Source organism: Clarias gariepinus, chromosome 11 (assembly GCF_024256425.1).
Source record: "Clarias gariepinus isolate MV-2021 ecotype Netherlands chromosome 11, CGAR_prim_01v2, whole genome shotgun sequence".
Lineage (NCBI taxonomy): Eukaryota > Metazoa > Chordata > Actinopteri > Siluriformes > Clariidae > Clarias > Clarias gariepinus.
Window position 1 is genome coordinate 836,679 of NC_071110.1, and position 18,003 is coordinate 854,681.

Below are 18,003 nucleotides of genomic sequence, written 5' to 3' on the forward strand. Positions count from 1 at the left end.
TTTTGGTTAGGGTTTGTTTACGTTAATTTTATGTCTTATTTCCTGTTGCCACATGTCTTTTTTAGTCGATTTAGCAGAGAAAGTATCCTGCTGGACTCGAGATTAAATCCTGCACAACATTGATCTTGTAAAAAGTTAGATCTATAACACTTTACTGCTGACAGAATTATTTATACAGTGAGCATGGAGATTAGCATTATGCAGTTAGCATTGCGATTAGCATTTTATGTGGTTAGCATCGCAAATAGCATTATATAGCTATCATGATTAGCACTGTGCAGTTAATATTACAATTAGCATTATACAATAGCCATGATGATTGTTACTATGCAGTTATTACATTTAACATTGTACAGTTAGAATTGTGCTACGTATTATGCAGTTTTCATACTGATTAGCACTATGCAGTTATCACTGAGCTTAGCCTTTTTGTAGTTAGCATCACAAATAGCATTATGTAGCTATCATGATTATCAATATGCAGTTATCCTTGCGATTACCATTTTATATAGTTAGCATCGCTCACAATTAGTAATATGCAGTTACGATATTGTTCAGCATTATACAGGTATTGTTGCATTTAGCATTATATAATATCTATCTATCTATCTATCTATCTATCTTAATTGATTACTGCAAGTTTAAATTGCTCTTTCACATGTTAGCATTTGAAAACAATTTTTGGAAAAATTTATTTTTCTAATAGATAATACATATCTAATAAGTTTTAAAATTAAAAGGGTTTTGTTAACAAGACATAATCATTATGACTTTTCTTTTTAATTCTTGTAATTCTCCTAGTATAGTGGAACCTCGGCATACGAACATCCTCCCTTACAAATTTACGAGCCTTATGAATTAAAATCTTCCACAAAATTTTCATCAGAATCCTAAGCAATTTTGGCATTCAAACGAACGACCCGAATGCCGGCTAAGTTGTGTATACTGTACATCCGGGAGCAGTTTAAAACTTCTTTGCGTTAGTGGAAATTTAAACAAGACAAATTTACAAATTTTATAATTTTTTTTCAGTTAAAAACAAAAACTGAAAGAGTCTATCCACAATACCAACGTTGCCTTCAGCGTGCGCTCTAAAGCTTCATGAACTTTTGCACGTTTTTTTAAATATAGGTGATATTTTTTGGTGGCTGGAGGAGTTAGGAGCATTTACATAATTTTTTATGCCTTAAGGATCCGCCTCCAACACTAATTAAATTCATATGCTGAGGTTCCTCTGTATATATAATTAGTAATGGATCAGACTAGCATTATGCAGAGGGAGCAGCACTTAGCACTTTTTCTCCTAATTAACAAATGTAAAAAATTTTTTTTGTAACAGTATTTTATCAGAACATTTATAACATGTTTTTCACAGCTAGCAATTTTTTACCTAAAAACACAAAAAATCTTACTGGTGCTAATAATAAAAATAAGAAGAGGTTGTTGCTGTTTAATCCATGTCCTATTTTTTTTTTTTTTTTTTTAGACCATTTCTTTTGGAGTTTTAAATTCTTTATAAAACTTACCCTAAAATGTTTAGCATTACCTACAGTAACAAAATTCAGACACAAACATAGTGATCATTAGCATTTTAGAGTTAGCACATTCATTGTGCACATTAATTATTTGTTGTGTTAATATTTTAAACTTAACGGTGTAACACAAACATTTTAAGATAAAGATTTCTAGAGTTTCTTTCGAGTAGAGATGATGTAAAGTCTGTTTTCTTTTCATACCAGCTAATGCAAGGCTAATTTGTGATTATGTCAATCTATCGGCTGCTGCTAGATTTTTTTTTTTAGAAGTTTATTTTAGTCCAGATGTGGTAAAGAACATGATGGATGTCATTTCCCATGGAAAAGGAAATGTTTTTCCACATTAGACAGGTTCCAGACTAAATGATAACTTCTGCAGAGGCTAAAACAACAGGAGGACGCCGCTTCGCTGCCCCTCCATAACCTTGTCGCATCATAGCGATGGCTGCACCAGTCGTTTACATCTGGCCTGAGCTTCAGAAATGACACTTTTATTTGGAAAAACAAATCACTTTTTATTTTATTTATCAAATAAAGAATAACATACAAGTTTTTTTGTAATAAATAGCCAAGTCTGAGGCTGTTCTGGTGCTGATTTGAGTTACAGTTGTTTTGTTTTATATAAAAGAAATGTAGAATAAAGTATAAAAAAAAAAAGAAATAATAAAGATACATATTTACAATTTTAAGCAAAACTGCAGCAGGGTTTCAGGGTTCTCTTATTATTATTATTATTATTAATATTTTATGTCTATAGATTTGTGGTTGGATAAATTTAATTTCACTTTATATAAATGAAAGTTACCTAAGGCACTGTGTATATTTTAGATTAAACTATTTTATAAATGGAAGTAAAGAAGCCCTAAAAGTTGCTTAAAATTATAATTTTTTTTTATTAATGTCTTATTGTAATGTCTTACAATGTCTTAACTAATAACTATTTTAATTTTATTTTTATTATTAATTTCCAATTATCAACTTCCAACATATTTTTCAAGTTATTATTACTTTTACTCAACATTACTGTTTATCTTATAAAGTTCATTCTTTAAACTGTAATATATAAAAACAAATATATGTGTAAGGATTATTAATTTATTTATTTAAACACACTGAGGTTTAGGGAGGTGTTATACCATATGTTTATAGATTTCCATGAGTTTAAAGATTATGATATAACTAGGCAATATCATGGAATAGCAGAATAGTGTGTTTTTACTCAAAAAAAAACAATGAGTTACTAAACTTAATTAGTTATGACAGCTTGTGAGATGATACACAGATCTGGCAACCCTGATTGTTCATTTGCACAGACAAAGCAAAAAGTGTACATATGAACAGGAAGCACTTTACAAAATAAACAGTATCCTTTATTTCAGTTCAAAATGAAAAAAAAAATAAAATAACTTAAAAAAAACTCTAATAAAAACTTTTAATATACCAAGTCTTTGTTTAGAAAAAAATATGTATGAATGGATGTTGAATAGGTTATTTAGCTTAAATCATCAAAAACTGACCAACATTTTTAAAATCCCAATGACGCAATAATAAAAATCTATTTACAATTACTGTATATCCTTTGAAAACAGAGAGAAAACCAGAGAAAGAGCGAGAGAGAGAGAGAGAGAGAGTAGAATAGTACTGTAGACACATTAGACATGTGCAGTCTTGGCATGGTTGCCAGGGGGCGGGGTCTGGTTGGTGGGCGTGCTTTGTTTGGAGTAGTAGGAGTGGCGGTTACTTTGGTGGCGTGAGGAGGTGGAGTCAATGGAGCAGCAGGTGAGAATGCAGCCCCCCAGGAGAGACAAAGCCACGCCCACCCAGCCGGAGTACAGAGAAAACCCGAACGACATCAGCCCGAGCTCCTGATGAGCTCCAACCGGGAACCAGACGGTGGCCACCAGACCAAATATGGCTGTGGTAACACACACACACACACACACACACACGGTTAACAAATACTGGTATTAACTGAACAACCTCGACACCATCCAGCACCACAGGTGTTAATTATACGCTCTGCATGGTGAATAAACACTGGAGGTGTTAATTGAATACAGTTTGTCTTTATTAAACACAGAACGTGTAAAGTGAAGTAGACCAACACTGTACTGTAGGTGCTCATATACTGTAGTACTGCAGGATACAGCAGAGCACTACAGCACATTGACTGAACACTGCACCTGGTAAGTGATTATTAAACACTGAAGGTGTTAAAAATGTGTGCTGTGAATGGAAGAGTGTTGGTGGAAACGGTACTGAACACTGCATTGGGGAATAGAACACATTGTGTTAAGAGAAAGAGAAAGTTTGTATTACACAAACTACTGTACTGTATGTCAGGAAGGTAACATACTGTAGTGGTGCAGCCAGATCAATCAAAGTATTAGCTTATAATTAGCAGGGGTTGAGTTTAACTAAGTGAATTAACTTTGGTACTGTACTTAAGAACATATTTCATGTATCTGTACTTTACTTAAGAAGTTTTATTAGTGAAAACTTTTTACTTCTCCACTATATCCTACAGTACAACAAATATCTGTACTTTCTACTCCACCACATTTCATGCACGGTGTTGTGTTCCATAACCACAATGGTGCGTAGGACTTGAAGTAGTAATATCACCACCTGCTGGCTATTATTAGACTTTAAGACTACTACAGGTAAATTTGAAGGTTTGTACTTTTGTAGTACCTTTGCTTAAGTTGAAATGTGAATGTAAGGCTTTTACTTTTACTTGAAGTAATATTTAATGTACAGTATCTTTACTTTTACTTAATTATGGGATGTCCATACTTGCCCACTAGTGATGCGCGGGTCGGGTATTTTTCCAACCCGCGGGTCCCGCTTTTATGAGATTATTCGGCCCGCCCCAGCCCGCCCCGCACCACTGTATCTAATTTTACAGCCCGCCCCGCCCCGCACCCCCCGACCTCAATTTTTCCCGCACCTCATCTTCCATCTTCACTTTTATTTCTTTGTTTTTGATGTGACTGGCGGCGGTAGCTGCTTGGCGCTTTCGTGACTTGTCACGTGACGTAATCTTATCAAAGAACTTAATAAAATATGAAAATAGATATTCACAAAAATTTAATATAAGCTATAGGGAATTGCACGCAACATACATGGATTTTTTATTTAATTTTGTTTTTAATGACCCGCCCCAACCTGACCCGCGGGGTCTGCGGGTTACCAGACGACCAGCGCATCACTATTGCCCACCTCTGCTAATTAGCTAGTGTTGAAGGTAGCAAGGATGTAGAAATTAAGCCTTTTGCATTGGCAGAGTGACAGAGGAAGAGAGACAGAATCATACAGAACATCAAGATTTCTCTCAGATGTGCTGGTAAATAATTAAAAATTACTTTGTTAGACGTATTGACAAATGACAAATTTCACTACACAGTATCACACAGCACTGGGTTGGGGTTAGGGTTAGGGTTAGCCCTTTTCTGACCTGAACTGTGAGAATGTGGGGTAAACAGAGTGATAAACCTGACTGTGTGTGTGTGTGTGTGTGTGTGTGTGTGTGTGTGTGTGTGTGTGTTTTGCATACCCCCTATGAGCACCATCACTCCTCCAACAGCTGAGCGTCTGTTCTTGTCATTCACTGATTCGTCTCCAAGATGGAAGCATGGCATGGCGGAGAGCAGGAGTGCCACAGCGGGTAACCCGAGAATGGATGCTGTGACCATTAGCGCGCGACATGTCTGGATGTACACTGCAACACACACATAGACAATCAATAAAGTTGCCATTAACTTAGCGTCCAAAACACACAATAATCTCCTCTGAACAGTTGATATTGAGATGTATATCTGCTCCTTCTGCTCTGTAAAGCTTCATAACGGCTCTAATCTGAGGTGCTGGTTGTTAATTGGTGATTTCTGAGGCTGGTGACTCTAAATGAACTTCTCCTCTGCAGCAGAGCTCAGTTTTGGTCTTGTTCTCCTGGGAAGGTCTTCATGAGAGACAGTTTCATCATCATGGAGCTTGATGGGTTTTACAAACAGACTCGACACGATACTGTTCTTGTAGGAACTGATCCAGAACAGCTGACAGTTTTTAATTTATTCTGCATTTTCTGAAATCAACACAGGGTCAAAATCATACACAGACATTTAGATTATTACTTCAGTAGTGCTAAAAGTCCCAAAATGTCTTTGAGCTCAGGGATCTCATAAAAAGCATGTGTGTGATAGCATTCATTGGCTCGAGCAACACACAGTCCAATGGACAAATCCAAGGAGCTCAGGATGGTAGATTTACACAGGAACATCTCTCCCAGCCATTTCTGAACATCCACAGATTTCCAAGATCAGTTTAAACTGCTGTCCGCACTGTAAGTTATTGTAAGGTCGAGCCGCTGTGCCAAGGTCTGGAAAAAGACCCAAACAGTCTCTCTTACCAGAGAGGACACTGGTTTTGATGGTCAGCAACAATGCAATACTAAACCATCAAAGCAATGAACTGGAAGCTGCTGGAACACCAGAGTCTGTCTCCAGTAAAGCCAGTTTTACATCACCATAGACTGAAAGGCTGCCGTCCAAGAAAGAAGCCCACACCTTATAGGACCTTCCTGGAAGTAGTCCAGCACCCTTGCTCCTGCCCTGTTTAAGGGGAAACTGTCTAGGTGTGCTGTGGGTATGATTCTGTAATTTCGGAAAAGCCAAATTAAGTGTAACCTTGTGCTCCAAATTACTTTTTTTTTTTTTCGTCTGTTTACAACGTGTGTACTAACAGTGTTCAAAGAAATCATCAAATACACGATATTGCCATGAAATAGATTTTCATATAATAAATAAAATAATATTATAATAATAAATAATAATAAAATTACAGCAAACTCATGCTTTGATTTTAAAAAGTCACTCACAGCAAATTGCAAGAAGGAAAACATTTCTGAGTTTTGTTTCACACAAAAACTTCAATTACAAATATAACATATTGTATTTTGCAGTGGAATGCAAGCAGTCACTCGTCACACGTTTTAATGAAAGAAAATGTAAGAAAAACTTAAAGAAAAAAAATCTATACATCAGTATTTAAGAACAATATGTCTGATTTCATTAAGGAAGAGTGCGTGACTGAGGAAAGTAATTCCCTGGATAGAGTAAAAGTCTTTACTATTACACTCAGTACAGACATCACACCCTCTACAGGGAATAATATAAACTTAACACTACATAGACTGTATAGATAACACACACACACACACACACACACCATATAGACTACAGTTTAAAAAGACCATAAAACAATGCAAACAATATATTTAAAAAGGTTAGCATGTTTGTGTCCTGGTGTATTATCTGTACATATACTGAAGTGTGCTTGTATATCAAAACACCCTAACCCAAATTTCCCTTATAAGAAATAATGGAAACTCTGACGGTTCATTCCACAACCCAAAAATATTAATATAAAAATAATGAATACAGAATATAAAGAAAAAAATAAAACAAATTAACCTGCATTTTACTTTTAAAAAGAATCAGGGCGTTACAATTGAGACCAGAGAAAGGCGGAAGGGTTGGGGGGGGGGGGAGCTACTGTGTAGGATAACTTTCACACACACACACACACACACACACACATCTGCTCGTCTTGTGAAACACTCGCAATGCAAGGTTCCACTATATATATTTACATTTTTATTACTTATTGCTATTTATTTTTATGGAAATATTTTTGAAATATTTTGATATTTAATAAATTACAATTGTAACTGTTTAATTACAAAATGCAAATATTCCATGCTGAACATTGAAAAATCATGAAAAGTAAGTAGATAAATTAATAAATTATTCAATAAATAATGAGATTTCGGTATTGAAGATAATGGTGTACTCTGTGTGTGTGTGTGTGTGTGTGTGTGTGTGTGTGTGTGTGTGGTAATGAGACTCACCAGGCAGCTCGAGGATCTGGTTGAGGGAGTAACAGTGGTAGAGTGCGGTGGAGATCACACACTGCTCCCACAGGCCTTTAGTCTCGAGCTCGTCCATCTTCCTGCACGTGTTCATGCCGTACTTACAGCGGATCACCCAGTCACTGGTGGAGGTGGCGATGATCACGCAGATCCACCCCACAAAGCTCAGGAGAAAGCCGGTCAGCTGCAGACACGCGCTCGCCATCGTGCCCGATTATAATTTCATCAATTATATATATATATATAGAAAAGATTCACTGCTACTTATTATTATAAAAAAAATAATCAAATCAAACAACAAAATGCAAAATAAACAAATAGATAAAACAATCCCGTCTGTTAGTGAATATTTAAGTTACAGAAAAAAAAATATATATATATAAAAAATGTAAACAATAAGCTAAAAAAACTATTTCTAAGTAATTTAGACTAGAAAATTTTAAATTAAATAATCAAACAAGAAAATTAAGAATTAAGAAAAAAGTTCTACAGAAAAAAAAACATTTGTGTTAAAAAAAAAGAAAGAAAATAAAAAAGTGCAGCATAAATGATCATAAACCAATCTTGTATTTTGATGAGCTGAATGGTTGAGCGCAGAATCAGTCCTGTGTGTGTGTGTGTGTGTGTGTGAGCTTCCCTCGGTGCTGCAGGTTCGAAGGAGGGAAAATACTTTAGGGTCTGGATTTATATAGTTAACAGTCGTACTCTACTTTCAGCCAATCAGAGAGAGGGGGAAAGCTCTCAGCCAATCAGAGAGAGAGTCTGATGGAGAGCATGCACACACCTGATTATTGTTGTGTGAGTGCCCCCTACTGGCTGAGACGTGTATACACCTAAAACTAATACATAGGAATACATTTGTCACTAATTTACCATATAGACTAAAGTTAATAACTTAATAGATAACATAATAGATAAATAGCTTTTTTTACTAATAAAATAATCATCAAATCAAATTCTTTGGTTCTGTTGATTTTCATTTAAAATGACACACTGCAATAAACTGGTAAATCTGACTCAGAGGAAAAACAGGGGAATGTTGTTGCATCATGAACTGGAGGCCAGTGTAAACCAGTTACTAACACAATATGGTGAAGAGTTTATGGTTGAATTTACGTATTTATTCTTAGAGCTCTTATAGAGGGTAAAATGTCAGTGATTTTTTTTTCGTCCACCTTTAAAAAATATATTTCACTGTTTAAAAAGGAAGAAAAATATTGTAGCAATTTGTATTGTTAGACAGCTGAGAACATTTGTTTTAAAATAATTCAAATAACTATTCATATGAATTATATTTAGAATTTCAATTAATTAAATTCAACAAAAAAAAAATGAAAATAAGTTCAAATTAAAAAGTATGAGGAAATCCAAATAAATCTTTGTTTATATTTTTCTCCAGCAGTAGGTGGCAGCATCATCTGCACACTTATTACATGTCTGATTTGTCTAGGATATTTATGTAAATTCTTTTAAATTCTTTTACAATATATATATATCACAATATATATTTTACAAGGGACGATATATATATATATATATATACGATATATATATATATATATATATATATATATATATATATATACCATATATATACTTCATATACTTTAATATACTTTATATATATATACGATATATATACTTCATATACTTTAATATACTTTATATATACGATATATATACTTCATATACTTTAATATACTTTATATATATATATATACTTCATATACTTTAATATACTTTATATATATATATATATATATATATATATATATATATATATACTTTATATACTTTAATATACTTTATATATATATATATATATATATATATATATATATATACTTCATATACTTTAATATACTTTATATATACGATATATATACTTCATATACTTTAATATACTTTATATATATATATATACTTCATATACTTTAATATACTTTATATATACGATATATATACTTCATATACTTTAATATACTTTATATATATATATATACTTCATATACTTTAATATACTTTATATATACGATATATATACTTCATATACTTTAATATACTTTATATATATATATATACTTCATATACTTTAATATACTTTATATATATATATATATATATATATATATATATATACTTCATATACTTTAATATACTTTATATATACGATATATATACTTCATATACTTTAATATACTTTATATATATATATATACTTCATATACTTTAATATACTTTATATATACGATATATATACTTCATATACTTTAATATACTTTATATATATATATATACTTCATATACTTTAATATACTTTATATATATATATATATATATATATACTTTATATACTTTAATATACTTTATATATATATATATATATATATATATATATATATATATATATACTTCATATACTTTAATATACTTTATATATATATATATATATACTTCATGTTCATCAAACCACTCTGTCACCAGTCTTGCTGTGTGTATTGTGCATTTTCATACTGATACACGGCACCGTCGCCTTCAGGATACAATGTTTGAACCATTGGGTGCTCCAGAATGGTTCAGTAGTCCTTGGCAGTGACACGCCCATCTAGCACAAGTATTGGGCCTTTAGGGAATGCTATGATATTACAGCCCAAGTCATCACTGATCCACCTCCATGTAACAGTCTGGGTTGTACGCTTCTTAATATAGTCCCTTCCTTTTATTAACGACCAACAAAAAACACAGATGAAACGCCACCCAGAAAAATGGCACAGAACCTTACACACAGTGACAAATGATTTCAAATACTTAACCCACAGAAGATATAGTGTATAACACTGTGTAGCTAAAACCATTGGCCTCATGCAAGTCTCAAAGTGCACAATCCATCTGTGGACTTTACTTCAGAACCAAAGAACAAACATGAACCAGTGGAACACAAGAGCTGATGAGAAGAAACTTGAGCAGCAGCATCTGTGCGCACATACAGTCCAGTATACTGTCTACTAGAACACTGTGAGCATGTGTGTGTGTGGGGACAGATGAGGATGGGTTCCCTGTTGAGTCCGGTTCCTCTCAAGGTTTCTTCCTATTACCATCTCAGGGAGTTTGATTTATATAGATTTCCTTACACTATTTAAACTTTTTTTTTTTTATTATTATTTTCTGTTCTCAATTCATAAATGTAATTAATTCATTGTCATGATCCTCCTGTATTTCTTACCTTGTTTGTTTGTTTGTTTGTTTGTAACCCGTGTTTTGTGAGCCTTCTATATTGCCGTTGCCTGTACTGTACATATCCAGCCTGTGTGGAAGGCAGGTCTTTGTCTTGCATCTGTTCTGTCCCCTGTACTGTTTAGGTTATTGGTTTTGTTTACTGTTTGTCTTGGTTAGCATTAGCATTAGCTTTTAGCTATAGTTATAGTACTGATGGTGAGATAAGGCCTGATTTATGTGTCGAGACTTTCCAGCCAATAGTTACAGCAAAAGGTTTATTTTATGAAGCTTCATTTATGAGCTCATTGTACTGCCATCTAGTGGACAGATTTTCTCTAATGCAAAGGAAACCTCTGTGCACATAACCATCATCTGAATATTTGAAAAATCAAGTCAGAGTAAAAAAACCCTCCGATTATCTTCTAGCAATTTATAAAAGTAATTAACCTTTTTTGGTGGGAAAAATACTTTAAAATGCCCCCAAATGGGAAATTCCCTTAATTTATTTTTTTTAGCAATATGAATACAACTAACAAGCACCTGTTTGGAATCATTAAACAGAATACATAAATCTAATATAAATACATAAATGCTGTAATTTTTGCCCTGATGCTGTGCCACCTGATCTTACCCCGTGGGGCAGGGCTCTAGTGTGTATGACACCCTGGGCGATCTCATGTCTTGAAAAGAAAGGACGAAAAAAAACCTTGACTTTGCTAATATCACGGCATAAAAAACTGGAACACTGAAATTATACACAGGTTAAGTCTAGGCTAAAAACCTATTTATTTAGCCAAGAATAATAGATTGTAAATAAATTTGCCTTGGGTAAAGGAGCAGATCTGGGGGACTCATGGACGTAGAGTATTATGATAAACTGGTATGTTTAGACACGTTCTTCCTCAAAGCATAACCACTCCTGAACCGCCGGTGATCCAGACCCCCTCTGCCCTCTGGACCTGTCTGACTCGTCATGGTGTCCCTCTAAGTGCAGACACACTGACCTACACCACCAAACTATCGTACACACCAACCTGTAAATGCTTCACTGTTTATCTTTTGCACAATGATCATTACTGGACTAATTTTTGCACTAATTCCTCAATTCTTGCTGCTGTTTTAAGGAATGTTTATGTTTACCCACTACCTCAACACCATATTTTATGTTCTGTTATGTCGTGGTTGCGCACTGTCACTTTGTTGTTGCTCTTGTTTGCACATTTGCACGTGCACTTTATGTTGTCTATAAAAATGTTACTTAGTTAGTTAGTTTTTGTTCATTTATGTTGTAATTTATGTTAGGTCTCTCTGTCCTGTCTCTGCTAGCCAGTTAACTAGGCCTCTTGGTTAGCTAGTTTAGTGTCTCTGTTAATTTATGTTGTAAATTTATGTTGCATGTAGCACCTTGGTCCCGGAGGAACGTCGTTACGTTTCACTGTGTACTAACTGTATATGGGTGTAATGACAATAAAGCCTACTTGAACTTGAACTTGGTTGGAGATCTCGTCACATGGACGCCCCGTGTGGTCTGTCTGGGATGCGTTTGGTTACTGGGGACGGTTCCACTTCACCATGAAGACGGTCCTGTCCTCGGCTGATACAGACAGATGTTCTCTGAGGACTCGTGACTGCAGTCACTCGATAGTTCAGGACTGGAGTTTCCTACAGTCTACCTGAGTCTCCAACAACCAACTGGACTCCATATGAACTTCTCCACATCTCCTGTTCTACTGAACCTCCAGCCTCCTAACACACAGTATGAGTGCAGATCAATCCCTACTGTCCGTTATCACCCAGATGAGGATGGGTTCCCTGTTGAGTCTGGTTTAATTCTACAGAAAGCTACGCACACATAAAATCTAAACATATAATAATTAGGAATAATAAGTAAATAAACACATAGAATGTTAAAAAAAAAACATGATCCGAGTTACATTAGTCATTTTGAGTGCAAAAGGTACTTAAGTTATTGAGTTCATTGAGTCCATTACACAACCCCACAACCTCAGGGGAAAAGCTGCACCTTAGTTTTGTTGTTTTGGTTTTAAGACTTCACAGGAATAGTGTGCTGGGTGGGTGAGGTCTATTCAATTCAATTTTATTTTATTTGTATGGCACATTTAACAATGGTGATTGTTGCAAAGCAGATTTACAGAAGTTCTATGGAAATGTGTATAGAATATGAAAAATGAGCTCTAGCATGATATCTTCAGCTGGTGTAAATATTCTCCAGGGAAAGAAAGCTGTTGCTGGTTATTTTATGAGCAGATTTAACTACTCTTTTCAACACATTCTTGTCAGACACACAGCAGTTTCTATACCAGACAGTAATTGAGGATGTCAGGACGCTCTCCACTACACATCGATAAAACAAAGTCAGCACTGTTGAGCTGAGGCCAGCCTCCTTAACCCTCCTCAAGAAATAAAGGCTTTTGGTGAGCCTTCTTAATGATGCTGGCTGTGTTTGGTGCCCACGTGAGGTTGCTACAGTAAAGATATGCAGACCCAGGTATCTATACCTGGTCACCACCTCCACCTGCTCACAGCTTCTCCCCATCTTCTTTTGTTGGTCCACCAGCTCTTGCACCTCCCACCTGTGTGCTGACTCATCGTTGAGGGAGACCAATCTAACCACGACCATGTCATCTGCAAACTTTACAATATAATTTTCAGGGTACCTTGTAGGGACTTAGGACTTTTCAAGTTTAAATGTTCTGTGAGGAGCCAATGCTGAGTATGATGGGGGGGGGGGGGGGGGAGGGATGAAACACCATGGATCTTGTCCTATTGGTTCTATTGTTCAAGAAGTTCAATAAACAGTTACAGGGATAAGGCTTCAACTCCAGCAACAGCAGTTTATTGGCCAGTGTCTGAGGAACAATGGTGTTAAACGCAGTTCCCTTTCAAAAGCTACACTCGATGCTGCGTGAAAACTCTATGGGAATGTCTCTTTGTTGCCCGGTTGTGAAGCACGTGTGTGTCGAACACACCAAAACTTTGACTTATATAACCTCGGTCAGGTGACGTCATCTGATAAGGTGCACCTGCAGGTTATAAATAGGACTAAACCAGAAACATCCTCAGGTCTTTTTGTCTTCAAGAACCGCATTGTGTGTGTGTAGTGTGTGCAAGCACTTTTTTTTTAAAGCAAAAAGAAAACGAAAATAGAAAGCGTAGAATAACTGTACAGTACACAATATACAATATAAGAGAGTGAGTGTCAATGAATGTTCAGAGTGAGTGCAATAACAATCATATAATTTTGATTCATACACATTCACATTTCATACAAACTTAATTCTTTTGATTGTGTAAAGCTGCTTTGTGATGATGTAAATCGTTAAAAGCGCTATACAAATAAAATTGAATTGAATTGAATAACGATATGTGTGAATGTGCAAAATGGATGTGTGGTGTACTGATTAAGAGACAGTATTGCCTGCGGGTAGAAGCTCCTCTTCAGTCTCTCTGTGTTGGCCTTCAGGGAGCAGAATCACTTTCCTGACCTCAACAGAGTAAACAGTCCGTTATTGGAGTGGCTGAGGTCCTTCACGATCTTCCTGGCCTTGGTCCAGCACCGCTTGCTGTAGATTGAGTGCAGGTCAGGGAGCTCGGTGTGGATGATGCACTCAGCTGATCTCACCACCCTCTGTAGAGCTCGTCTGTCCTGCATGGTGCTGTTCCCGAACCAGGTCGTGATATTTCCCGTCAGGATGCTCTCTATGGTGCAGGAGTAGAAATTCCTGAGCACCTTGGAGGACAGTCTCAAGTCTCTCAAGCGTCTGAGGTGGTACAGACGCTGCCGGGCCTTATTCACCACGGTGTTGATGTGACAGGACCCTGTCAGGTCCTGCGTGATGTGGACACCGAGGTATCTGAAGCTGTCCACTTGTTCAACTGGGATCCCGTTTATGACGAGGGTCTGGTAGTTCCTCACCAGCTTTGTGTACAATAAGTACAGCAGGGGGCTCAGAGCACAATCCTGGGGGCTTCACTGCTGAGAGTGAGGGAGGATAAGACATGTCAACCAATCCTTACTGCCTGTGGTCTGCCCGTCAGGAAATTGGAGATCCACTAGCACGGAGATCTGTAGAACGGGTTTGAACGGTAAACAAACTGTAATGGGTCCAGTGTTTTGGGTAGTGAAGAGATGATGAAGGCTCTGATCAGCCATTCAAAGCACTTCATCACTACTGAGGTGAGGGCTACAGGGCGATAGTCATTGAGGGAAGCAGGATGAGTTGTTTTTTGGAACAGGAACAATGATGGACTCTTTGAAGCATGTGGGGATCACCGACTGAGATAAAGAGATGTTGAATATCTCAGTGAACACAGGTGCTAGCTGGTCTGCGCAGGCTCTGAGGACTCGACCTGAGATGCCGTCTGGTCCTGCTGCTTTCCTGGTGTTCACTCTCCTGAAGGCTCTCCTCACATCCTGCTTGGAGATGATAAATGCATTTCCGGTGCTGGCAGTGTCTGCCTGCAGCCTTTAGCGCCGCAAGCACCGCTAGCATTAGCATCGCCAGTGTCTTTAGCTGCGGCCTCGAAGTGAGCATAGAAGGTGTTCAGCTTTTCTGCTTAAGACACGTCTGCGTTCATCATACCGGATGTTGGTGCTTTATAGTCCGTTATTGTCCTCAGTCTCTGCCACAGGCTCCTAGAGTCACTCTGTTGGAGTCGTAACTCTAATTTCCTCTTGTAGCCTTCTTCACTACTTTCTGCATGTTATTATGAAATAAGATCACTGTCAAAAATATTTGTGCGTAAATATTTGTGCGCTGACAGGGTGCCAATCCATCACAGGGTGCATACATACACATGCCCATTCTCACAATATGGGCAATTTGGATAAACCAATCAGCCTATCTGTCTGTCTTTAGACTATGGGAGGAAACCCACCAAGCACGGTGAGAACATGCAAACTCCTAGCACACTGACCCCAAGGTGGGAATCGAACCGGGACCCTGGAGGTGTTAGGGGACAATGCTCTATTAATGTGATGTTTTTTAAATTTTAATAAAATAAAAACCAAAAGAATTTAAAATCACATGAGCCAATATTTTATTCACAATAGAGTATAGATCATAGATAACAAATGTTTAAACTGAGAAATTTTACAATGGTATGCAAAAAATGAGCTTATTTCAAATGGCTGCTTGCTACAGGTCTCAAAATAATTGGGACGGGGACATGTTAACCATGGTGTAGCATCTCCTCTTCTTTTCAAAACAGATTAAAGACATTAAAATCTGGTCCCATAGGTTTCCAGCTGCTAAAGAGTTTTGGTTGTCACAATCATACAGATGAGTGATGCAGTGTCGTCCGAGTGCCAGAATACCACCGGCATCCAACAAAGGTCTTCGGCCTTGTCCCTTATGCACAGAGGTTTGTCCGGTTTCCTGAATCTATTGACATTATGCACTACAGATGATGTTTCCACCTCTGTGCTTGACTGTAGGAATGGTGTCCTTAGGTTTATATTCAACAATATTCCTCCTTTAAGCACGGCACGTTGAGTTGATGTGTTTTATCTGACCACAGCACTTTCTCCCAATCCAGGAGGTAAGTTGAATATTTGCTGCTAGCCACGGTCAAGTGGGCTTTCTTCCCTTAGAGCTGAAAGCTATTGGTTTGTGTGTTACACTAGATTTAAGCCTGCCGTCACACTGAGAAACAGAATCGATGTTTGGGGACGTTTTAACATCTGGGGGCCCCAAAATTACAGAGTGGCCTGGCCTTTTAATGGACAGTTCCATAAGAAATGATCCAACTGATCACAGGCTTTCTTGGTGGACCTTTAGAGAGCTCTTGATCTTCCTGGGAATAGATAAAAGAGCTTTTATGATCTCTGTCCAAAATCTGTACATTCTTATGCTTAAAAGTACAATGAAACCTCGGATTGCGAGTAACGTGGTTAACGCGAGACAAGCAAAGATTTTTAATGAATTTTGACTTAAAAAAAACAAACAAGTCTTTATTTACAAATACCGAGTATCATGTATCATGCATGCGCTTCTTGTTTTGACGCCGAGCGTCACATGATCACAACTAAGTCAACAGTTTTTCTTTCTCTTGCGCTGCGGAATTGGGGGTAATGGTCTCCCCTGCTGGGTCTTAGTGCTGGGACCAGTAGTCTCTTACTGGTATAATCAACATTCGTGCACGCGTGTACTGTTTACTATAACACTGTGACCACGTTTATGTGTGTGTAAAACATAATTTATTTCGTTTTTAAGTGCGTGTGTACACTGTGCGTGTACTGTTTCTTATAACACACGTGTGCGCGTGTAAAGCAAAATAAAGTCTCATTAGAAGTAAAAAAAAACAAACAATTTCTTCGTCTCTATTGTGTGTGTGCGCGCATAATTTGATACCTTGCAGGTTACACACTCTTTTGGCTTTAGAGTGTGTGTGTGTTTGTGTGTTTGTGTGTGTGAAGCACCCCCTCTCTGCTTCACACACAAACACACTCTCTGCTCCTCACAGAAACACTGCTTTAGTGCAGGTTCATGTGTGTGTTTTTTTCTTACAGCGGTGATTCCGTTAGTATGCGCTCACTCGAGTTTCATTAGCGATGTTCCTACATTTTTCCGACAAAAGTGTTTCCGTTAATTTGTGTTTATCCATTTTCTCCCTAAGCCTTTCTTATGCGTGCATGCGCAAAATTTTACACAGTGCCGGTTCACACACTCTCTCTCGGGGTGGGAGGGGCTTCAAACACACACACACACACAGCGCCTGCGCGCATAAACGGAAACACTAATCTGTCAGGATTTATTTTTACTGTATATTCCCATACTTTTTTTAAAAGGTAAAGTGCTGGGGTAATTTGTTTTATTTTTACTTTATATTTCATGTTAATTATTTTTACGTATTGATTTTTTGGGGCTGTGGAACGAATAATTTGAGTTTACATTATTTCTTATGGAAAAATGTAATTTGGTTTATGAGTGTTTTGGAATACGAGCCCACTTCCAGAACTTATTATGCTAACAAATTATGTTCGTAATCCAAGGTTCCACTGTATATCCAACTTATATTTTTTAGAACATTGTCTCCTATTTTCAATTTACATTAAAATTTAGAGAGAATGATAATCTTTATTTTTATAATAATCTGATTATTATGTCAGATGATGAATTACAGTAGTAATTTTATTCAATGTTATTATTGCAAAAATAAATTAAACAGTGGAGCAAGTTTTGGAGGAAGAAATCATTACTTCTGCTCTTAAAATCCAGGACCAGGTATTTAGGACAAAGATATATATATATATACACACACACACAAACAACAAGAGACAAAATAACACAGAAGAAAGAG

The 18,003-nt window shown here is 36.5% G+C and overlaps 1 protein-coding gene across 1 annotated transcript; it reads right to left on the reverse strand.

The window, feature by feature from the left end:
- Positions 1-2,930: 2,930 nt before the first annotated feature.
- Positions 2,931-7,953, reverse strand: cldn11a (claudin 11a). The gene is made up of 3 exons (XM_053507654.1): positions 7,444-7,953; positions 5,092-5,256; positions 2,931-3,450 (listed from the first exon to the last, which is right to left on the reverse strand). The coding sequence occupies exons 1-3, from the start codon at positions 7,667-7,669 to the stop codon at positions 3,188-3,190; spliced, it is 654 nt and encodes a 217-aa protein (XP_053363629.1). The 5' UTR covers positions 7,670-7,953; the 3' UTR covers positions 2,931-3,187.
- Between the last annotated feature and the right edge of the window lie 10,050 nt (positions 7,954-18,003).